Here is a 25,033-nt window from a genome sequence, read left to right on the forward strand (position 1 = left end):
TTGGGGCTTTTCAAGGCCAGAATTGTAGGAGTGCAGAGTACTTGGAAGGTTGTAGAGATGGAAGAGGTTACAGATATAGGGAGGAGTGAAGCCATCAAGGGATTTGAAAACAAATCCTGAGGTGTTTCTGGACAAGGGTCCAATGTACATCAGCAAACAGAGGGATGGGAGGTGAATGGCACTCAGTGCAAATCAGGAGAGGGGTAGCAGAATTGTGGATAAGCTGAAGCTTACAGAGGGTGACAGATGAGAGGCCTTTCAGGAGTGTATTAGAATGAAAACATTAGAATGACGACCTATATTTATATAGTGTTTCTCATGTAATAAAACATCCCAAAGGCACTACACAAGGGCATTATAAAACAAAAAATAACACCAAACCACAAAGAAGAATTAGGGCAGATGGCCAATAAATCAACTATAGAGGTAGGTTTTAAGGAATGGCTAAAGGGTAAAAGTGAGGTAGAGAGGCAATGAGGTTTAGTGAGGAAATTCCAGAGCTTAAGGCCTCAGGAACTGTATCAACATTCACCAGTAGTGAAGCAATGAAAATCAGACATGCTCTCAAGAAGCCAGAGTTAGAGGAACACGGATATCTAGGTTGTAGGACTGGGGGATGCTTTAGAGGACGGATGTCAGGGTTGTAGGACCGGGAGAGATTACAGAGTTAGGGTGGGGCGAGGCTGTGCAGTTATTTGAAAACAAAAATGAAAATTTAAAACTTGAGGCGTTGCTTAATTGAGAACCAGTATCGATCAGTGAGCTCAGGGATGGTGAGGGAATGGGACTTGGTGTGAGTTAGGACATGGACAGCAGAGTTTTTGATGATGTCAGGATCCCAGAGACCAGCAGGAGCGCATCAGAATAGTCAAGTCTAAGAAGTAACAAGGTTTTAACAGCAGCTGGGCTGAGGCAGGGAGAGAGAGTCAGGCAGTGTTACGGAGGTGGAAGTAGGTAGATTAGTGATGGCACCAGGCAGTAGTTGGAAGCTCATTTTGTGGCCAAATATAACACCAAGGTTGTGAACAGAGTTGTTCAGCCGTGGATCCTAAAATGCAGGCCATCAGGTCCAGGGGACTGCGAACGCTTGAGTGCCATTAGTTTTCCTAATATTTTTCTCGTGATAGTGATTGTTTTAAGTCTCTCCCTCCCTTTTGCCTCCACTTTTCTTCAATTCTTGGGATACTTTCTATGTTTCTACTATGAAGCTGGGTACAAATACTTGTTCAAAGTCTCTGCCATTTCTTTGTTTCCCATTATTAATTCCCCAATCTGGGGAATGAAGGGATGAACACTTACTTTAGCTACTCTTTTCCTTTTTATATACTTGTAGAAGCTTTTATTGTCTGTTTTTATATTTCTTGCTAGTTTCTCTCATACTCCAATTTCTCCCCTCTTTATTTTTGTATAGTCATTCTTTGCTAGTTTCTAAAATTTTCCCAATGCTCTGGCCTACCATTAATCTTTGCAGAATTGTACATCTTTTCTTTCAATTTGATCCCATCCTTAATTTCCTTAGTTAGTCACGAATGGTGCATCCTTCTCATAGAGCCTTTCTGGAATATATCTTTGTCAAGAGTTATGCAATATCTCTTTAAATGCCTGCATTACCTTTTAACCTACTTTTCATTCAACTTTAGCCAACCTTGCCTTTGTACCCTTGTTATTACTTATATTTAAGTTTAAGATGCTAGTTTCAGACTCAAATTTCTCACCCTCAAACTGTATCTGAAATTCTATTATATTATGACCACTGTGTCATGTCACCTGCTGTGGCTCAGGGGCTCCACTCTGGCATGGCAGTCTCTGCCTCAGAGGAAGACAGTGAGAAGGTGCACAATTCACTGGCCTGTTTACTCTGGGCCCTTTCCTCGGCTAGCTGAACTTTTCATTTAGGCTTACCCCTTCTAATGCCCTTTCAAATAGTCAGCCTCCTGCAGGCACGGCCCCCAGCAACTGTCCCCCAGTTGTCATGGTCAATATCCGCCATCTTCATATCTCACTTGCAGGTACCATAGTAGCGGAGGTATAGACGCCCAGTGACCAACTCACCATGCAGAAGGTCCTTAGGCATACGGCCGTCATCCATCCGATGAACATGGCCAAGCCAGCACAGAGATCGTTGGCTTAGCAATGAGTGTATGCTGATGGAATTAGCAAGCTCCAGGACCTCTGAGTTGGTGACCTTGTCCTGCCAAGAGATGCCGAGGATACGTCTGAGACAGCGCAGTTGGAAACTGTTCAGCCTTTTCTCCCACCTAGCATATGTTGTACAGGTCTCACCACAGTTGAGGAGTGCGCTGAGGACACAGGCTTGGTAGACTCACAGTTTAGTGTTCTCAGTAAGGCTGCTGTTGTTCCACACTCTTACTCAGCTTGGACATAATAGCTGCAGCTTTTGCGATGTGTGTGGTTTCAGTATCAAGTGACAGATTGTTGGTGATTGTGGAGCCTAGATATATGAAGCTATTAATAACCTCCAGGGTTGCATTGTCGATGCTGATAGATGGCAGTATGGCAACATCCTGGACCATGACTTAATAGAGGTGTGAGAGAGTCTGTTCATTTGTCACTGAAGGTGTTCCACAGTCTTGTTGGATCTCAGGCAAGCAATGCTGGACCAATTTCCATCAGTTCTGGTATGTAAGTGGACACCATCTGTAGATGACCTGAAAGCACATGAGAGCAGTAAAGAGAAGAATATGCCAAAGAGTATCAGTGCCAGAACACACTGCAGATCTCAAAAGGTTCCAGTGCTGCCCCGTTGCTGCTGACCTTACCCATCATGTTTCATGGAAAGAGGAGATCATGTTGAGCAGCTTCATCAAGCAGCCAATTTTCTCCAGCAGCTTAAATAAACCACTGCTCACATGGTCGAATGCCTTGGTGGGACCGATGAAGACAATATACAATGGCCTCCTTTGTCCACAGCATTTATCTTGCAGCTACATGGTGTCCACTTACATACCAGAACTGATGGAAATTGGTCCAGCATTGCTTGCCTGAGATCCAAATTTCCAAATGAACTTCCAAATGACTTCCAGGCTGGGAAGATCATGTCAATTGTAGGTCTTACAGTCCTGAAACCACACTGGGATTTGACGCAGCTGCATTCAGCCAAGATCCACAGTCTGACAAGGGCAACACAGGCAAATACTTTTCCCAGATTTCCTGGCAGCTGTCACAATACATTCATACCAACATTGTGTAGGCTTTCATTTCAGGAACCAGATTGAAGGGTCGATGTGTGAAAGACAAGGGATACATACCCCTTTCAAACCAGGCTCATGAGACCTGTGAGGAATTCCACCAATGAGGAGCAGGAGAGCTATAGTGAGGGTCACATGAGCACCAGCTGTATCATCAAGCAATCCATTGGAATGTTGAAGATGTGTTTCAGGTACCAGGATAGGGCTGGTGGTGTCCTTTAGTACTCAGCAGCCAGGCTCTCCATAATCAGGGCGATGCGCTGTGACCTGGACAACAGTGGACAGCAGAGGGTTACAGCTGCAGGAGATCATAGGGGCTCATCAGGGTTCTTTGGTTGAGGAGAATATTGAAGAGGAGGAGAATAAATATGAAGATGGAGCTCCCAGCAGAACAGCTGCCCAGGATGATAGGGACGTCCTCGGACAGTTCAGTTAATTATTCCGACTGGAATAAATAACAAACGAAAGTTACCGCCAGTATCAACCCTCCACTATCGTTCAACACCTCCCCCCTCCCCTGCCTTTCCACTAAGCAATCCTTCAACCACACATCCACCTAATGCACACACACCCAATCAATGCTGACAGATACGCAAATTTATCATGAAACAAGTTGGCACTTGGAACCCACTAATGGGTGAGACTGGAACTGCTACTCATTAAACCTCATGTCACATTATAACAAAAAGGAAAATTAACCACATCATAATTTGTCAAACACTGGTGTGCATACTCTTGGTGAATTACAGTTGCTTGAACTTACAATTCCCATCGTTTCTACTTGGTGTATCCCACATTACTTCAGCAGAGCTCAGATCCCTGCTCTGATTGCTCAGATGCTCCTAGTCGACAACATCTGGGTTCTGGAGCCCCTGAGTGTCCCACCAAAGACCTGGGAGGCGAGGCAGCATGTTGGGTACTGACTGGGGGAGGGAAACATCAAGTAAGAAGTGGAAGCAATTGGAGTGGAGTTTCTATTTCACCATCATCCCTTTCCTGAGCCAGTGTCACATCACTCGTACCATTCTGCTATAGACCAGCTTGACCAAGATCAATGATGTATTGTAAGGCCACAGATAAGGTATCTTGTCATTCTGTTTAAGTCGATGGACATGGGTATCTAAAGTCTGTATAGCCATAGTCAAGACTGCATGAGTTCATTTGAAAATTGTACTTGAATCTCCATGGAGGTGGCCTTTCTCTCTGTGACAAATCTCTCAGTTCCCTGGTGATCACGTTGGACTCCTCCATTCTCTTCACTATTGTGAGGGTGTAATTGGCACATCTCTCAGTCCCTGGTTAAGTTACTGATGTGCCTCTAGCATTCTCCTCAACAATAGCTCCTGTAGTTCCTCCTCTCTGTCCAGCTGAGCAAAGTTTGGAGCGGATTGCAGCCCCTGACAGACACTCTACATCTGTCCCTGTCACTGTGTCAGTTCGCATTCACATGTGGAAAGTGAATCACCAGGTGAAAACCCAACAAACTCTCTAGCTGTGCTACTGCAGTGCGAGTATCTGCGCAGGTGATTGGCTGGATGTCTTGTGATGGTCATCATCAGAAGAAAAATCATTTTTAGCAGTGAACAAATGTGCAGGTTTCATAAAATATTTGTAGCTCTGTCAGGTTCATCTGCCCTTATCATTTCAGTGATGTGCCAGTCACAAAACACTTTGGCTGGTTTTTTATTGCAGTTCACTGCTACTGAGGCTAGTTTAATTTGAATGTTCTCCTTTTCTCTGATTGCACATTAGCGAATCTGATTGCACATTAGCGAATCAAGATGTTGAACTTGTACAGCTTTCCCCTTTTCGAAAACTCTAAGTTTGAATCAAAGGGCTGGAGTGTGGTGAGGTGGCATGCAATGTCTCCAAGACTGCCATTTCTCATTTGCAGGGAACTGCTTAAATGTAGTTTTACTTTTGACATTTTATTTGTAACAACACAGACTGCAAACAAAAAGGTATGTGTATATTTATGAATGGGCTTATCAAAAGACATGGGTGGGGGGATTTACCTTGATGATAATTGGATGTGTACAAACAAGCATGAGTCTGGGGAATCATCGTGATGAATCTCCAAACACATGGGAGTAACACGCACCATTTTCAAATATCTCATAGTTCAGTTATTGATGAAATAAAGTTAACATTTTTGTGTGTGTCAAAGATATTTGTAATTCTGTTACCAGCTCTCTTCAGTCTCTCCGATGGAGGGATGTAGATGTACTGTTTATCTCCAGGATGTCCTCTGTATCAGCGACTTGTGATGGCTCCGTTCCAGTTCTCTCCCCCTCCCTTGTGTTTTGTGAATAAACAGACCTGTGAGTGAGCGAAGGTCACATATTCACCCGATGGATGTAGTGCAATCAGTGGGGGTGAATATCAGACAGATGCAGCATGTTATGTAAGGACTGGGATGAGTGAGTGGTAGGTACAACATGGGTTAGATACAGAGTAAAACTCCCTCTACACTGTCCCATCAAACACTTCCAGGGCAGGTACAGAACAGGTACAGCTAGCTCTGAAGTGAAAGGGACAGCTGTAGAGAGTGTCTGTCAGGGGCTGCAATCCGCTCCAAACTTTGCTCAGCTGAACAGAGAGGAGGAACTACAGGAGCTATTGTTGAGGAGAATGCTAGAGGCACATCAGTAACTTAACCAGGGACTGAGAGATGTGCCAATTACACGCTCACAATAGTGAAGAGAATGGAGGAGTCCAACGTGATCACCAGGGAATTGAGAGATTTGTCACAGAGAGAGAGGCCACCTCCATGGAGATTCAAGTACAATTTTCAAATGAACTCATGCAGTCTTGACTATGGCTATACAGACTTTAGATACCCATGTATCTCTGGTTTTGAGTCTTACGGACTCAAAATGTTAACTCTGTCTTTCTCTCCACAGATGCTGCCAGACCTGCTGAGTTTTTCCAGCATTTTTTGATTTTGTTACAGCACGGGGTTAGATACAGAGTAAAGCTCCTTCTACACTGTTCCCATCAAACACTCCCAGGACAGGTACAGCACAGGGTTCGATAAAGAGTAAAGCTCCTTCTACACTGTTCCCATCGAACACTCCCAGGACAGGTACAGCACGGGGTTAGATACAGAGTAAAGCTCCTTCTACACTGTTCCCATCAAACACTCCCAGGACAGGTACAGCACGGGGTTAGATACAGAGTAAAGCTCCTTCTACACTGTTCCCATCAAACACTCCCAGGACAGGTACAGCACGGGGTTAGATACGGAGTAAAGCTCCTTCTACACTGTTCCCATCAAACACTCCCAGGACAGGTACAGCACAGGGTTCGATAAAGAGTAAAGCTCCTTCTACACTGTTCCCATCGAACACTCCCAGGACAGGTACAGCACAGGGTTCGATAAAGAGTAAAGCTCCTTCTACACTGTTCCCATCGAACACTCCCAGGACAGGTACAGCACGGGGTTAGATACAGAGTAAAGCTCCTTCTACACTGTTCCCATCAAACACTCCCAGGACAGGTACAGCACAGGGTTCGATAAAGAGTAAAGCTCCTTCTACACTGTTCCCATCGAACACTCCCAGGACAGGTACAGCACGGGGTTAGATACAGAGTAAAGCTCCTTCTACACTGTTCCCATCAAACACTCCCAGGACAGGTACAGCACGGGGTTAGATACAGAGTAAAGCTCCTTCTACACTGTTCCCATCAAACACTCCCAGGACAGGTACAGCACAGGGTTCGATAAAGAGTAAAGCTCCCTCTACACTGTCCCCATCAAACACTCCTAGGACAGGTACAGCACAGGGTTAGATACAGAGTAAAACTCCCTCTACACTGTCCCCATCAAACACCCCCAGGACAGGTACAGCACAGGGTTAGATACAGAGTAAAACTCCCTCTATACTGTACATTAAACATTCCCAGGGCAGGTACAGCATGGGGTTAGATACAAAGTAAAGCTCCCACTACACTGTCCCATCAAACTCTCCCAGGACAGGTATAGCATGGGGTTAGATACAGAATAAAGCTCCCTCTACACTGTCCCCCTCAAACACTCCCAGAGCAGGTACAGCACGGAGTTAGATACAGAGTAAAGCTCCCTCTACACTGTCCCCATCAAACACAGGACAGGTAAAAAAAAAAACAGGTAACTATAGGCCAGTTATCTTAACATCTATCATTGGAGTCTATTATAATGGATATAATGGCAGAGCATTTAGAAATACATAATCTAATCAAACAGAGTCAGCATGGCTTCATGAAGGGGAAATCATGCCTGACAGAATTCTTTGAGGAGATTACAAGCAAGATAAAGGGGAACCAGTAGATGTAATATATTTGGATTTCCAAAAGGCGTTCAATAAGGTACCACACATAAGGCTACTTAATGAAGTAAGAGCCCATGGTGTTGGGGTGGTATATTAGCATGGATAGGGGATTGGCTAACTAATAGAAGACAGAGTTGGGATAAGGGGAGCATTTTAAGGATGGCAACCTGTAACTAGTGGAATGCCACAGGGATCAGTGCTGGGGCCACAATTATTTACAATATATATTAATGACTTAGACGAGGGAAGTGAATGTACTATCGCCAAGTTTGCGGATGACACAAAAATAGTTGGAAAGGCAAGTGGTGAGGATGACACAAGGAGTCTACAGAGGGATATAGACAGTGAGAAAAAAGTTGGCAGATGGGCTATAATGTGGGAATATGTGAGGTTATGCACTTTGGCAGGAAGAATAGAGGAGCTGAATGTTATTTAAATGGAGAAACACTGCAGAAAGCTGCAGCACAGAGGGATTTGGGAGCCCTTGTGCATGAATCCCAAAAAGCTAACATACATGTTCAGCAGGTAATAGGGAAGACAAATGGAATGTTGGCCTTTATTTCAAAGGGAATGGAATATAAAAATAGGGAAGTCTTGCTAAAACTATACAAGGCACTGGTTGGACCATACCTGGAATACTGTGAACAGTTTTGGTCCCCTTATCTAAGGAGAGATATACTGGCATTAGAGGCAGTCCAGAGAAGGTTCACTAGGTTGATCCCAGGTATGGAGGGATTTTAGTATGAGAAGAGGTTGAGTGAGTTGGGCCTGTACTCATTGGAGTTTAGAGGAATGAGAGGTGACCTTATTGAAGCATAAAAGATTCTGAGGGGGCTTGACAGGGTGGATGCTGAGAGGTTGTTTCCCCTTGTGGGAGAATCGAGGACCAGAGGGCATAATCTCAGAATAAGGGGGTGCCCATTTAAAACAGAGATGAGGAGGAATTTCTTCTCTCTGAGGGTAGTGAATCTGTGGAATTCTTTACCACAGAGGGCTGCAGAGGGCTGGTCATCAAGAATATTCAAGGCTGAGATAGACAGATTTTTAATCAGTAAGGGAATCAAGGGTTCTGGGGAAAAGGCAGGAAAGTGGAGTTGAGAATTATCAGATCAGCCATGATCTCATTGAATGGCGGAGCAGACTCGATGGGCCAAAAAGTCTACTTCTGCTCCTACATCTTATGGTCTTAGGTACAGCACGGGGTTAGATACAGAGTAAAGCTCCCTCCACACTGTCCCCATCAAACACTCCCAGGACAGGTACAGCACTGGGTTAGTTACAGAGTAAAGCTCCCTCTACACTGTCCCCATCAAACACTCTGAGGACAGACTCTGGGGATGTGCTTGAGATTATGAACTCAGTGGTGAGGGGGTCACACCCATGTCTGAACTGCTAAAGTAATCTTCATGTTTACTCCATTTCAGATTCTTCCAATAACACTCCTGTGGCTAACTCACTCCTGTTAAGTTTCAGTTAAAACTAATGTTAATTTTTTGCTTTCATTTGTGTTTGTACTGTAGGTGTGAACGGAATCTGAAGGATGCTGTGCTGTACAGCAGCAGTTACCCCTGCAATGAGTGCTTGGCTTTAATTAAAGAAGCCAAAGGCATCACTGATGTCATTTGTGTGGCACCCAAAAATCAGCAAGCTTTGGATTCTTTTCCAGAGGGCTTGTCCCTCACTGTGGTAAGTGGCAGGAGGAATAAGGATCTTCATGTACTCAGGATCTCTCAACATTTAATTGAAGAAATGTTTACTCAATGCCCTGCTTGTCCAATGGGCAATAGCCTTGACTGATAAAGGGCTCAGTTAGGTAGGCCACAAGCTCCAGTTTCAGTTCCCAGCCTCTGTTCAGTTAAACAATCTGACCTGGTCCACCATATAGAACAGGCAGAAAGTCAGGCAGTAAGTCTCGCTAAGCTTCCCTAGTGGACAGGATTGTCCGTGTATAGGGTACAGAGTGGCATTACCCTGGATTGTAAAGTGACTCGTGACCACCCGACTCATTAGGAGAACACTCCAGCTGTAACCTCTGAGAGAGGAGGTAACAGACGTGGCACTCATCACTTACAAGGACATCTTGGTGAGCTGTACAGGAGCTGGAAGCTGAATGGGAACAGAAAAGGACAAAAGGTCAAAAAGGAGGCTGTGACCTCAGGAGGCGATGGCAAAATAATAATACTGAGGGAGGGAGTTCCAGAGTGGGATTGAGTGGAGCATGGAACAGTCACAGATAATGGAACAGAGAACCAGAGATAGGCTCTTGACAGAAATCTGGCAGTTATCAGACTGGGAGAGAGCTCTGGGGAATCATATAGGGAGAGAGAGAGTGAGAACTGAGGGATCAGAGATAGAGCTGGGGGAATTACACAGAGGGAGAAATCTGTGCGAATCACAGAGAGGGAGACACACATAGAGATCTTAGGATCATACGGGGGGAGAGAGAGTTGGGGGATCATACAGTGAGAAAGAGAGCTGGGGGATCAGAGAGAGAGAGATAGGGATCATAAAGGGAGAGAGAGAGAGCTGGGGGGGATCACAGACAGAGCTGGGAGATCACACATGGGGAGCGAGAGAGAGAGCTGGGGGATCACACACAAAGATAGAGAGAGCTGGGGGATCACAGAAAGACAGAGCTGGGGGATCACACAGAGAGAGAGAACTGGGAGATCACAGAGAGAGAGAGCTGGGGGATCACACAGAGAGAGAGAGCTGGGGGATCACACAGAGAGAGAGAGCTGGGGGATCACAGAGAGAGAGAAAGAGCTGGGGGAACATAGAGAGAGAGAGAGAGAGATAGGAGTCATACAGGGGGAGAAAGAGAGCTGGGGGTTCACACAGAGAGAGAGAGATGGGGGATCATAGACAGAGCTGGGAGATCACACATGGGGAGCGAGAGAGAGCTGGGGGATCACACACAGAGAGAGATGGGGGATTACACAGAGAGAGAGAGCTGGGGGATCACACAGAGAGAGAGATAGGGGTCATACAGGGAGAGGGAGCTGGGGGATCACAGAGAGAGAGAGAGCTGGGGGATCACAGAGAGAGAGAAAGCTGGGGATCACAGAGTGAGAGAGCTGGGGGATCACAGAGAGAGAGAGCATGGGGATCACACATGGGGAGAGAGAGCTGGGGGATCAGAGAGACAGAGCTGGGGATCACACAGAGAGAACTGAGGGATCACAGAGAGAGAGAGCTGGGGATCACAGAGTGAGAGAGCTGGGGGATCACAGAGAGAGAGAGAGCTTGGGGATCACACGCGGGGAGAGAGAGCTGGGGGATCACACACGAGGGGAGAGAGAGAGCTTGGCGAGCACACACGGGGGGAGTGAGAGAGAGCTGGGGGAATCACACATAGGGAGAGAGAGCTGGGCGTGTACACATGGGGAGAGAGAAAGCTGGGGGATCACACAGAGAGAGATAGAGAGAGAGAGCTGGGGATCACAGAAAGAGAGGGAGAGCTGGGAGATCACAGGGAAGGGAGAGCTGGGGGATCACACACAGGGAGAGAGAGCTGGGCGTGTACACATGGGGAGAGAGAAAGCTGAGGGATCACAGAGAGAGATAGAGAGAGAGAGAGCTGGGGATCACAGAAAGAGAGGGAGAGCTGGGAGATCACAGAGAAGGGAGAGCTGGGGGATCAGAGCGAGAGAGAGCTGGGGGATCACACACGGAGATTGAGAGACAGAGAGCTGGGGGATCATACACGGAGAGAGGGAGAGAGAGAGAGCTGGGGGATCACACACGGGGAGTGAGAGAGAGCTGGAGGATCACACATGGAGAGAGAGAGAGCTGGGGGATCACACACAAAGAGATAGAGAGAAAGAGAGAGAGAGAGAGCTGGGGGAATCACAGAGATAGAGAGAGAGCTTGGGGATCACAGAGAGAGAGCTGGGGATCACATATGGGGTGAAAGAGAGAGCTGGGGGATCACACAGGGAGGGAGAGAGAGAGAGGGCTGTAGAATCACACACTGGGAGAGAGCGAGAGAGCTGAACACACATGGAGGGAGAGAGAGAGCAGGGGGATCACAGAAAGAGAGAGCTGGGGTATCATAGTGAGAGAGAGAGAGCTGGGGAATCACACATGGTGGGGGAGAGAGAGAGAGCTGGGGGACCACAAAGAGAGAGAGGGAGAGCTGAGGGATCACAGACGGAGAGAGAGAGAGATGGGGGTTCACACATGGAGCGAGAGAGAGTGGGAGTTGGGGGTCACACACGTGCAGAGAGAGATACGGGGGAGCAGACAGAGAGAAAGAGAGCTAGAGGATGATACACGGGTGGGGGGGGGGAGTGAGAGAGCTGGGGGATCACACGGAGAGAGAGAAAGAGAGAGCTGGGGAAATCACAGACGGAGAGAGAGCAGGGGGATCACACAGAGAGAGCTGGGGGATCACAGAGACAGCTGGGGGATCACATGGAGAGACGGCAGGGGGATCACAGACGGAGAGAAAGAGAGCTGGGGGATCACACACACGGAGAGAGAGCTGGGGTATCACAGATGGAGAGAGAGACAGGGCTGGGGGATCATAGAGAGAGACAGAGCTAGAGATCACAGAGAGAGACCGAGCTGGGGATCACAGAGAGAGAAAGAGAGCTGGAGGATCACACACACAGAGAGAGAGCTGGGGTATCACAGATGGAGAGAGAGACAGAGCTGGGGGATCACAGAGAGAGAAAGAGAGAGAGCTGGGGGATCACACACGGGGGGAGGGGGGGGAGAGAGAGAGCTGGGGGATCACACACGGGGGGAGGGGGGGGAGAGAGAGAGCTGGGGGATCACACACGGGGGGAGGGGGAGAGAGAGAGAGAGCTGGGGGATCACACACGGGGGGAGGGGGGGGAGAGAGAGAGCTGGGGGATCACACACGGGGGGAGGGGGAGAGAGAGAGAGAGCTGGGGGATCACACACGGGGGGAGGGGGGGGAGAGAGAGGGAGCTGGGGGATCACAGAAAGAGAGAGAGGGAGAGCTGAGGGATCACAGACGGAGAGAGAGAGAGAGATGGGGGTTCACACATGGAGCGAGAGTGGGAGTTGGGGGTCACATGTGCAGAGCGATATGGGGGAGCAGACAGAGAGAAAGAGAGCTAGAGGATGATACACGGGGTGGGGGGGGGAGTGAGAGAGCTGGGAATCACACGGAGAGAGAGAAAGAGAGAGCTGGGGAAATCACAGACGGAGAGAGAGCAGGGGGATCACACAGAGAGAGCTGGGGGATCACAGAGACAGCTGGGGGATCACATGGAGAGAGAGAGAGCTGAGGGAGCAGAGAGAGAGGGAGCTGGGGGAGCACACATGGGGAGGGAGAGAGAGAGCTGGGGGATCACAGAGAGAGAGGGAGAGTTGGGGGATTACACACTGAGGGAAAGCACACTGTGGGATCACAATGTGATAGAGCGCTGGGGGATCATACAGAGAGAGAGAGATTGAGAGCTGGGGGATCACACAGGGAGAGAGTGAGAGAGAGAGATCTGGGGGATCACAGACGGAGAGAAAGAGAGCTGGGGGATCACACACACGGAGAGAGAGCTGGGGTATCACAGATGGAGAGAGAGACAGGGCTGGGGGATCACAGAGAGAGACAGAGCTGGAGATCACAGAGAGAGACCGAGCTGGGGATCACAGAGAGAGAGAGAGAGCTGGGGGATCACACATGGCGGAGGGGGGGGAGAGAGAGAGAGCTGGGGGATCACAGACAGAGAGAGAGAGCTGCAGGATCAAATGGCGAGAGAGAGAGAGATCTGGGGGATTACAGAGAGAGCTGTGAGATCACACACGGAGAGCGAGAGCTTGGGGATTACAGAGAGAGAGAGAGAGAGTGAGTGCGTACTGGGGATGACTCATGGGGAGAGAGAGTGACCTGAGGGATCACACAGACAGAGAGAGAGCTGGGGGAATCAGAGAGAGAGGGAGAGAGTTGTGAGATTACAGAGAGAGAGAGGCAGAGCAGGGGGATCACACACGGATAGAGAGAGGGCTCCGGGATCACACATGGGGAGAGAGTGAGAGAGAGAGAGCTGGGGGATCACATTCTGAGAGAGAGGGAGAGAGTTGTGGGATCATAGAGAGAGAGAGCTGGGGGATCACAGAGCTAATGAGCTGGGGGATCACACAGAGAGAGCTGGGGGATCACACGGAGAGAGAGCTGGGGGATCACAGAGCGAGACAGCTGGGGGATCACAGAGCGAGACAGCTGGGGGATCACAGAGCGAGACAGCTGGGGGATCACAGAGCTAGAGAGCTGGGGGATCACAGAGATAGAGAGCTGGGGGATCACAGAGATAGAGAGCTGGGGGATCACAGAGGTAGAGAGCTGGGGGATCACAGAGAGAGAGAGATCTGGGGTATTTCAGACGGAGAGAGAACTGGCGGATCACACGGAGAGAGAGAGTGAGTGAGTGCTGTGGATCACAGAGAGAGAGTGCTGTGGATCACAGAGAGAGAGTGCTGTGGATCACAGAGAGAGAGTGCTGTGGATCACAGAGAGAGAGAGTGCTGTGGATCACAGAGAGAGAGTGCTGTGGATCACAGAGAGAGAGTTGGGGATCACAGAGAGAGAGAGCTGGGGATCACAGAGAGAGAGAGCTGGGGATCACAGAGAGAGAGAGCTGGGGGATCACATGCTGAGAGAGAGAAGGAGAAAGCTGGGGGATCACAGGGAGAGCTGGGAGATCACGCATGGAGAGAGGGGGAGCTGGGGGATCACAGAGCGAATGAGCTGGGGGATCACATGGAGAGAGAGCTGGGGGATTACAGAGCGAGAGAACTGGGGGATCACATGGAGAGAGAGCTGGGGGATTACAGAGCGAGAGAACTGGGGGATCACAGAGAGAGAGCTGGGGGATCACAGAGCTAGAGAGCTTGGGGATCACAGAGAGAGAGCTGGGGGATCACAGAGAGAGAGAGCTGGGGGATCACAGAGAGAGAGAGCTGGGGGATCACAGAGAGAGAGAGCTGGGGGATCACAGAGAGAGAGAGAGAGCTTGGGTATTACAGGGAGAGAGAGAGAGCTGGGGCATCACACGGGGAGAAAGAACGATTTGGGGAATCAGAGAGAGGAAGAGAGCTGTGGGATCACACAGGGAGAGAGAGGGAGCTGCGGGATTACAGACGGGAAGAGAGGGAGAGAGAAAGCTAGGGGATCATACATGGAGAGAGAGAGAGCGTAAGAGCTGGGGGATCACACACGGAGAGAGAGCTGGGGGATCACACACGGAGAGAGAGCTGGGGGATCACACACGGAGAGAGAGCTGGGGGATCACACACGGAGAGAGAGCTGGGGGATCACACACGGAGAGAGAGCTGGGGGATCACACAAGGAGAGAGAGCTGGGGGATCACACACGGAGAGAGAGCTGGGGGATCACACATGGAGAGAGAGCTGGGGGATCACACACGGAGAGAGAGCTGGGGGATCACACACGGAGACAGAGCTGGGGATCGCACAGGGACAGAGTTGTGATTCCACAGGGAGAGAGATCTGGGATCACAGAGATTTAGGGGATTGGACAGGGAGGGAGGGAATAGGATGGAGGGGTTAAACATTGATTCTGCAGAGCTCTGGATGCCAGTGGGAAGATCGATGTGGAGATGGGAGTTAGTTACAATCCTGTAAAACCATCATTACAATCATGCGTAAACGCTGAAAGACACAGACCCCTTTGTTCATTCTACTTTAATCAGATCAATCTCAAACTTCCTTATTAACAATAGTCTTCAGCTCCGAAAGAGGAATTTCTCACCATTTAACAGGGATTTCCTGACCCTCATTCAACCCTCACCCCTCACCTCTTCCCTTTCTCCACTCCCCTACCCCTTTTCCCCTCTCCTCTCTCCCCACTCCACTCCAATCTCTCTCCTCCCTTCCCTTCTCCCCTTATTCCTCTCCTGCTTCCCCTCTCCCCTTACCCCCTCCCTCTCCCCTCACCACCTCCTCTCCCCTCACCACCCTCCCCTCCCTTCCATCTCCACTCTACCCCTCCTCTCCTTTTCCCTCTCCCCTCCCCCTCTGCTCTCTCCCCTCTGCTCTCTCCCCTCTGCTCTCTCCCCTCACCCCTCTCACCCCTCACCCCTCTCACCTCTCTCCTCTCTCCCCTTCCCTTTTTTACTCTCATCCTTTCCCCACTCCCCTGCCCCTTCCTATCTCCTCTTCCTTTCCCCTTCCCCTTTTCCTGCTCATTCTACTTTTCCTTCTCCACTCTCTCCATTCCCTTTCTCTTCTTTTCCCCTCGGCACTCTCCTGTCTTCCATTCCACACTCTCCCATCTTTGTTCTCCTATCCTCCTTTTCCATCTCCCCCCTCAGGCCCCTTTCCCACTTTCCTTCCCCTCCCCTGTCTCTCCTCTTCCTCCTCCTATCTCACTTTTCCCCTTATCATGCTTCCCTTTCCACCTCTCTCTCCCTTCTTCCCCTCTCACCTTCCCTCTATCCCACTCTCCTCCTTTCTGTTACCCCCACACTTCTCTCAACTCTCCTTGCATTGCTCCTCATTGCTGTCCCTTTGCCTCTCCCACTTGTCCGTCCTCTCAACTCTCTGCTCAAGACCATTTATCTCCCCACTCCCCTCTCTCTCTCCTCTCCTGTCTCCTTCCCTCTTCCATCCCTATTTTCCCTTTCTCTCCCTCTCCCTCCTTTCACTTTCCTCGTCCCACTTGGCTCTCTAGTTTCTCTCTCTCTCCCTCCCCCTTCCCTCTCTAGTCTCTTTTTCTCTCCCCCTCACCCTGATCCCCCTCTGTAGTCTCCTTTTTCTCTCCTCCTCTCCCTGCTTCCCCTCTCTAGTCTCCATTTTTTCTCCCCCTCCCTTCTCTTTCCGATTCCCCTCCATTTCCTTTTCCTCCCATCCTTTGCTCCCACTCTGTCTCCTCCTCCTCCTTATCTGTCCCCCCTCAGAAAGAATCCATCTTAAAGGAGATACTTACTGGAGATGTGTCTACAGTGCTGACTGGAGCACTAATGATAAGCAGTTAAATTACTCTGGGAAAATCCTGGAGACCATCTCACCCATTGGGCCTCTTCCACCAAAAGGAATGAATCCTGTTCCAAGTTTCCAGTTTTCTTCAAATATTATAACAGCCAAAATCTAGCCCTGTGCTGTACCTGTCCTGGGTGTATTTGATGGGGACAGTGTAGAGGGAGCTTTACTCTGTATCTAACCCCGTGCTGTACCTGTCCTGGGAGTGTTTGATGGGGACAGTGTAGAGGGAGCTTTACTCTGTATCTAACCCTGTGCTGTACCTGTCCTGGGGGTGTTTGATGGGGACAGTGTAGAGGGAGCTTTACTCTGTATCTAATGCCATGCTGTACCTGTCCTGGGAGTGTTTGATGGGGACAGTGTAGAGGGAGCTTTACTCTGTATCTAACCCTGTGCTGTACCTGTCCTGGGGGTGTTTGATGGGGACAGTGTAGAGGGAGCTTTACTCTGTATCTAATGCCATGCTGTACCTGTCCTGGGAGTGTTTGATGGGGACAGTGTAGAGGAAGTTTTACTCTGTATCTAATGCCATGCTGTACCTGTCCTGGGGGCTTTCGTATACCTGAAACAGAAAGTCAGTCTAACTCCTTATTCCATACTCTGGTGAGGAAAATAAGTGATTTGGTGAAATAAAAATATCAAACTATATTTAATAACGACAAAGATATCACAATATCAATATCAGACTTGCTACCCTTACAATGCGAGTACTTAGCTGCAGAGGGAGCGCTGGAGTTCCTGCCCCTGACAATTCCATGATTGACCTGCAGAGGGAGAGCGCTGGAGCTCCTGTCCTGACAATTCCATGATTTACCTGCAGAGGGAGCGCTGGAGTTCCTGCCCCTGACAATTCCATGATTTACCTGCAGAGGGAGCGCTGGAGTTCCTGCCCCTGACAATTCCATGATTTACCTGCAGAGGGCGCACTGGAGCTCCTGTCCTCACAATTCCATGATTTACCTGCAGAGGGCGCACTGGAGCTCCTGTCCTCACAATTCCATGATTTACCTGCAGAGAGAGCACTGGAGCTCCAGTCCTGACAATTCCATGATTTCCTGCAGAGGGAGCGCTGGAGTTCCTGTCCTGACAATTCCATGATTTACCTGCAGAGGGTGCGCTGGAGCTCCTGTCCTGACAATTCCATGATTTACCTGCAGAGGGCGCACTGGAGCTCCTGTCCTCACAATTCCATGATTTACCTGCAGAGGACGCACTGGAGCTCCAGTCCTGACAATTCCATGATTTACCTGCAGAGGGAGCGCTGGAGTTCCTGTCTGAAATGCTTGCAGAAATTTTTGGATGGCTTGAGTTATAAATATTTGATGTGTTTCTGTTACTCTGATTCTTCATTAATTCTGACGTTATTTATTCATTCCCTCCTTTCTTTCACTCCAGTGGACACAAGATTTGGGCATCACAGATAAGACATGCAGAAAAATCTAGACAGCGGGATATTGGACAGGGAGTGGGTGACTGGGTACAAACCGGGTAAAATTTATAACTGGCAACAAGCAGCAACTGTCCTCTCCAGAAGAGTGGGTCGAACAGGATGTGGTTAAAAAAAGTTGTTTCAGCTTCAGATGCAAGTTGGATCCTGGCTAAAGTTTCATTCTCCTGGGCAAAAGCGCATTTCTTCACTGTCTCTGGATCGTATTGTGACTTCCAACTTCCCCAACCTTTTCTTCCTGCCTCACCATCGATTCCTCACCTTTCCTCACCTTCATTCCAATTGAAATACCTCGCTCCGTCAGAATGTCCTCTGATAATCTACCATTCAAACACTTTCACTCACTACCATACCTGTCTCTGAACTTGGATAACAGTTCATCAGTGTTTCAGACTGACTCCATCAACTCACATCTACATTAACCCACTATGGGACTTATGACTTTAATTCCGGACTCTCTCCTGTTGTCTCTCTGTTCCCCAGTTACCTCAGAGTTAGAAAGTCGTGAGTTGAAGACTTATTCCAGGATTTTCACACAATAATGTAGACTGGCGTAATGGTATTGTTACTGGACTAGTCATCCAGAGGCCCAGACTAATGTTCCGAGGCCAAGGATTCAATCCCATCATGGCAGCTGGTGAAATTTCAATTCAATTCATAATCTGGAATTAAAAACCTAGTCTCAGTAATGGTGACTGTCATGATAATAGTTGATTGTGGTAGTGGACTCCAGTATTAGATACTATATGGTTCTCTGTGCTAGATATGGGGTCACCTGACCTGGGTCAGATAGCACATGTTGGAGCCTGTCTGGATAGAATTCAGTTACTGCAGAGACGTGTTTATATTAGGATAATGTGTTATCAATAAAGTTAACTCAGCTACAATGTCAACGGCCTGTGTACATCATTGAAACAAAAAACAAGACTTGGTGTCAGAAGTAAATTAAACACAACAGTGGAGTTTCTGAAACCACCAACTGAGCTCAGTTTGGAGGGGAATCTTGCCAAAAACTGGAGGAGGTTCTGGCAGCGATTTGAGCTGTACCTCACAGTGACGGGCAGTGATAATGAGTCTGTGCTGCTGAGAAATGATAGTAAGAGCTTCACTGTAATAAATCATTTAAAATCAATTTTTACTCACCACGGCAGACCTGAAGTGCTCATCTCCGATAACGGTCCACAACTCTCAGACACTGAGTTTCAAATATTTGCACAGGACTGGGAGTTTTGCCAGACAAGTCCCAAATATCCACAATCCAACAGAATGCTGGGATGTACCGTGCAGACCTTAAAACACCTGTTGAAGAAGGCAAAGGCGGACGGAAGAGACCCCTACCTGGCTCTGCTGGATTTCAGGAATACTCCATTAGAGGGCATTGGATTTTCTCCAGCACAGCTCCTGATGGGGAGAAGATTTAGAACTAAGCTTCCAACTGTGCCCTAACTGTTATTTCCACAGCCAGTAAGCTACAGTGTGCAGGACCTACTCAAACTGAGACAGCAGAAGCAGAAACAGTGCTTTGATCTGACCTCTTCCTGACCTAAACATGGGAGAGACATTGAGGATTCAGCATGAAAGGATCAGGAATCCTGCTGTTGTCACATGAATCACAGGAGAACCAAGGTCTTACATAGTGCAGACTCCAAATGGACAACAGTACAGGAGAAACTGGAAATTCTTACAGAAAACAAATGAAACACGTCCCTGCTCTGACCCAGAAAGTGTCGCTGAAGATCAGAAACCAGAACGCACCAGTGGAGCAACAGATAACCAGACAAAGCCTGAATCCTGAAAACTATCCAAGGGCTGATAGTGACACAGAGCTGGAGAAGGCCCCTTGTCCTTCAAAATCACCTCTGTCACCATTCAGAACATCCAGTGGAATAATTGTGAAAAGAAACACAGAGACACAGAGATGAGTAAAAGACAAAACAGACTGATCAAAACAGAGTGAAAAAGAATAGATAAGAGACTTTGTGCTCTTGAGTTATATAAAAGTTTTTTAAAAAAGGAAATGTCATGATAACAGCTGATTGTGATTGTGGATTCCAGCACTATATACTATACGGTACTCTGTACTATATACAGGGTCACCTGACCTGGGGGTTGAAGGTCAGATAACACATGTTGAAACCTGTCTTGATAGAATTCAGCACTGCAGATGTGTTCATGTTAGGAAAGTGTGTTATCAGTAAAGTTAGCTCAGCTACAATGTCGATGGCCTGTGTGCATCATTAAAAAAGGAAACAAGAAACAAGATGATGACCATGAAGCCATTGATGATTGTCGTCAGAACCCACCTGGCTCACTAATGTCCTTTAGGGAAGGAAATCTGCCATCCTTACCTGGTCTGGCCTACATGTGACTCCAGACCCATAGCAATGTCTCTTAACTGCCCTCTGAAATGGTGTGGTGAGCCACTCAGTTCAAGGGCAATTAGGATAGGCCACACATGCTGACCTTGCAGTGATGCCCACATCCTATGAAAGAATAAAATTTTAAAAAAGATACTCGGAAACATAGAATATAGGAGCAGTAGTTCATTCGCCTCTTCAAGCCTGCTCCACCATCTAATATGATCATGGCTGATCCTCTATCTCAAATGCCATACTCCCACTCTCTCCCCATACCCTCAGATGCCTATTATCTATCTATTTCCTTATCTATTTCCTTCTTAAATATATTCAGTGACTTGGCCTCCACAGGTTCACCACCCTCTGAGTGAACATGTTTCTCTTCATCTCAGTCCTAAATGGTCTACCCTGTATCCTGAGATTGTGACCTCTTGTTCTAGAACCCCCAGCCAGAGGAAACACCAGCCCTGTCAGAATTTTATACGTCTCAATGAGATCTCCTCTCATTCTTCTAAACTCCAGTGAATACAGGCCTAGTTGACCCAATCTCTCCTCATACGACCATCCTGCCATCCCAGGAATCAGTCTGGTGAACCTTTGCTGCACCCCCTCTATGGCAAGTATGTCCTTTCTTAGGTGAGGAGACCAAAACTGCACACAATACTCCAGGTGTGGTCTCACTAAGACCCTGTACAGCTGTAGTAAGACATCCTTGCTCCTGTACTCAAGTCCTCTCGCAATGAAGGCCAACATACCATTTGCCATCTTAACTGCTTGCTGCACCTGCATGATTGCTTTCAGTGATTGATGTACAAGGACAGCCAGGTCCTTCGTACATCAACATTTCCCAATCTATCACCCTTTAAATAATACTTTGCCATTCGGTTTTTCCTACCAAAGTGGATAACTTCACACTTATCCATATTACACTGCATCTGCCAACCTGTCACTCACTCAACATGTCTAAATCACCTTAAAGCCTCTTAACACCCTCCTCATTGCTCACATTCCCACCAAGTTTCATATCGTCAGCAAACTTGGAAATATTATATTTGGTTCCCTCATCCAAATCATTGATATATATTGTGAATAGCTGGAACCCAAGCACTGATCCTTGTGGTACCCCACTAGTCACCAGCTGCCACTCTGAAAAAGACCCATTTATTCCTACTCTCTGTTTCCAGTCTGCTAACCAATTCTCAATCCATGCCAATATATTACCCCCAATTCCCTGTGCTTTAATTTTATACACTAGCCTCTTATGTGGAACTTTATCAAAAGCTTTCTGAAAATCCAAATACACCACATCCACTGGTTATCTCATCTATTTTGCTAGTTACATGCTCAAACAATTTCAATAAGTTTGTCAAATATGATCTCCCTTTCATAAATCTATGTTGACTTTATCTAATCCCATTGATATTTTCTAAGTGTCCTGTTAACACATCCTTTATAATAGACTCAAGCATTTTCCCTACTACTGATGTTAGGCTAACCGACCTGTAACTCGCTGTTTTCTCCCCCCACCTCCTTTTTTAAATATTGGGGTTATATTTGCCACCTTCCAGTCTGCTGGGACTGTTCCAGAATCCACAGAATTTTGGAAGATGACAACCAACACATCCACTGTTTCCATGGCTGCCTCCTTTAATACCCTGGGATGGAGATTACTGGGCCCTGGGGATTTATTGGTTTTCAGTCCCATTAATTTCTCTAGCACTATTTTTTTTAGTCGTACTAATTTCCTTCAATTCCTCCTTCTCACGAGGCTCTTGGTTCCCTAGTATTTCTGAGAAGTTATTTGTGTCTTCCTCCATGAAGACAGAACTTAAGTAATTGTTTAATTGCTCTGCCATTTCATTGTTCTCTATTTAAATTCTCCCGTTTCAGACTGTAAGGGACATACGTTTGTCTTCACTAATCTATTTCTTTTTACATACTTTTATAGTCTGCTTTTATGTTCTTGCAAGTTTGCTCTCATACTCTATTTTTCCCCTCTTAATCAATCTCTTAAGAGGTCCTCCTTCACTGAATTCTAAACTGCTCCCAATCCTCAGGCTTGCTACTTTTTCTAGCAACTTTATATGACTCCTCTTTGGATCTAATAGTATCCTTAATTTCTTCTGTTAGTCATGGTTGGGCCGCTTCTCCTGTTGTGTTTTTGCGCTAGAAAGGAATGTATAACTATTACAATGCTTACATTCGTTCCTTAAATATTAGCCAATGTCTACCACCTTTTAATGAAGTTCCCCAATCTATCTTAGCAACCTCACGCTTCATACCTTCATAGTTTCCTTTGTTAAGATTTAGGACCCTAGTTTCAGATTGGACCGCTTTACTTTCCATCCTAATGAAGAATTCTATCATGTTATGGCCACTGTTCCCTAAAGGACCCCACACAACAAGATTATTAATTTTTAAAAACTTTTCTTTAACATTGCATAATACTAACTCTAGGATAGCCTGTTCCCTAGTTGGTTCCTTGACATGCTGCTCTATAAAGCCATCTCGTACACACTCCAGGAATCCATCCGCCACAGTATTATTGCTAATTTAGTTTAGCCAGTCTATATGTCAATTAAAGTCACCCATGATTACTGTGGCACCCTTGTTACATGCACCTCTAATTTCCTGTTTATTGCCGTCCCCTACCTTACCACTACTATTTGGAGGCCTATAGACAACTCCCATTAATGTTTTCCACCCCTTGTTGCTTCTTAGCTCCACCCTGTCTGACTCTACATCTAAGATTTTCTAAGCCAATATCCTCTCTCACTATCACATTGATTTCATCCTTAACAACAATGCCATGCCACCACCTTTTCCTTTATGCCTGTCCATTTGAAATATCGAATACCCTTGGATATTCAGTTCCCAGCCTTGGTCACCCTGCAGCCATGTCTCTGTAATCACAATCATATCGTACCAGTTTACATCTGTTTGTGCTGTTATTGTGAATGCCCTGTGCATTCAGCTGCAGTACCTTTAGACTTGCCTTTTTTAACATTTTTACATATTTTTTGTACTATGGCCCTATTTGCTGCTCGCCCCTGTTTCCTCTGCCTTCCACTTTTGCTTTCTACTTTTCTGCCTTTCATTCCTATCTTTGTTTCCCTCTGTTGTGTCTTCCTGCTCAGGTTCTCATCCCCCCACCTCTAGTTTAAACCCCCACCCCCACAGTACTAACAAGTACCCCTGCGAGGATATTGGTCCCAGTCCTGCTGGGGTGCAACCCGTCCAGCTTGTTCAGGTCCCATCTTCCCCAGAATCGGTCCCAATGTCTCAGGAATCTGAATCCCTCCCTCCTACACCATCTCTCCAGCCACACATTTATTTGGTCTATTCTCCCGATCTCGCTAGCATGTGGCACTGGGAGTAATCCTGAGATTACTACCTTTGAGGTCCTGCTTGTTAATTTATATCCTAGCTCCCTGTATTCTGCTTTCAGGACATCTTCCCTCTTTTTATCTATGTCGTTGGTACCAGTTTGGACCATGACCTCTGGCTGTTCACCCTCCCCCTTCAGAATGCCTTACAGCCGCTCAGTGACATCCTCGACCCTGGCACCAGGGCAGCAATGTACCATCATGATGTCACGTCTGCGGCTACAATAGAATCCCCTATCACTATTGCTCTCCCACTCTTTCTCCCCCACCCCCCTCCTCTGTGCATCTGAGCCAGTCGTTTGCCACTGACTTGACTCTTGCTGCATTCCCCTAAGAAACCATCGCTCCAGCAGTATCCAAAATGGAAAATCTGTTGGAGAGGGAGATGGACCCAGGGGACTCCTGCATTACCTGCCTAGTGCTTTTACTATGTCTGGTGGTCACCCATTCCTTTTCTGCCTGTACACTCTCTGCCTGCGGTGTGACCATCTCACTGTACATGCTATCCATGTCATTCTTGTGGATGCTCTGCAGTGACTCCAAGCACAGCTCCAGCTCTGAAACACTGATTTCGAGTACCTGCAGCTGGAGAGACTTCCTGCACAAATGGTCGCCCTGGACACTGGAAATGTCCCAGACTTCCCACATTGCACAGGAGGAGCATTCCACTTGGCTGAGCTGCCTTGTCATGACTTACCCTTAAATTACTCCCTTTACTTTTACTTCCTCTAGTAAGAGAATATAAAGGACAGAAGAAATATTCACCAGATCCTACTTACCAAGGCTGCCCCTCATCTTATTAAGGAAAGGTAGAAAATGAAAGGGTACCTCCTTCTCTCTTCACCAAACTTCCTCGCTCACCAAACTCCAACTGAAGCACTCTAATGCAGCCCAAAGCAGCATTCCAGTGCAATATCGAGGGAGTGCTGCGTTGTCAGAGGTGCTGTCTTTTGGGTGAGAGGCAGACTTTAAAGGATATAGTGCACAAATGGTTTAGCCGTTCACCATCAGATCTGACTGGACCAAATGAAGCACCATTGGGTCCTGTTCACATTGTTAAAATGGTTCACTATTCCAGGATCATCCTCAAATACCAAGATAACCCCCGACTCAACCTTCGGGGGATTTCACGACTGCAGTCTATCTTCCTAAACCCCTCTCCCTTGTGCCCCTTACCCTGACCTCAGACAAGCTCCTCCCCTGTCTCCCTCACCCTCACCTCAGACAAACCCCCTTCCCTGTCTCCCCCACCCTCACCTCAGACAATAAATGAATGGAGTTCCTTTGTCAAATTTCTTTGTCACAAGATTGAGACAACCTGATCAGCTGCCTCTGCCACGTCCCTCCCCTTCCC

The 25,033-nt window shown here is 47.5% G+C and overlaps 1 protein-coding gene across 1 annotated transcript in view; it reads left to right on the plus strand.

Moving 5' to 3' along the window:
- Positions 1–17,968, plus strand: part of LOC144696327 (uncharacterized) — a 239,292-nt gene extending 221,324 nt beyond the window's left edge. Inside the window, exons 18-19 of the mRNA XM_078567544.1 lie at positions 9,040–9,205; positions 17,885–17,968. Coding sequence (XP_078423670.1) covers positions 9,040–9,205; positions 17,885–17,932 — 214 coding nt within the window. The 3' untranslated portion in view covers positions 17,933–17,968. The remainder of the gene's footprint in view (positions 1–9,039; positions 9,206–17,884) is intronic.
- Positions 17,969–25,033: the final 7,065 nt, after the last annotated feature.

This window comes from Cetorhinus maximus, chromosome 22 (assembly GCF_964194155.1).
Source record: "Cetorhinus maximus chromosome 22, sCetMax3.hap1.1, whole genome shotgun sequence".
Lineage (NCBI taxonomy): Eukaryota > Metazoa > Chordata > Chondrichthyes > Lamniformes > Cetorhinidae > Cetorhinus > Cetorhinus maximus.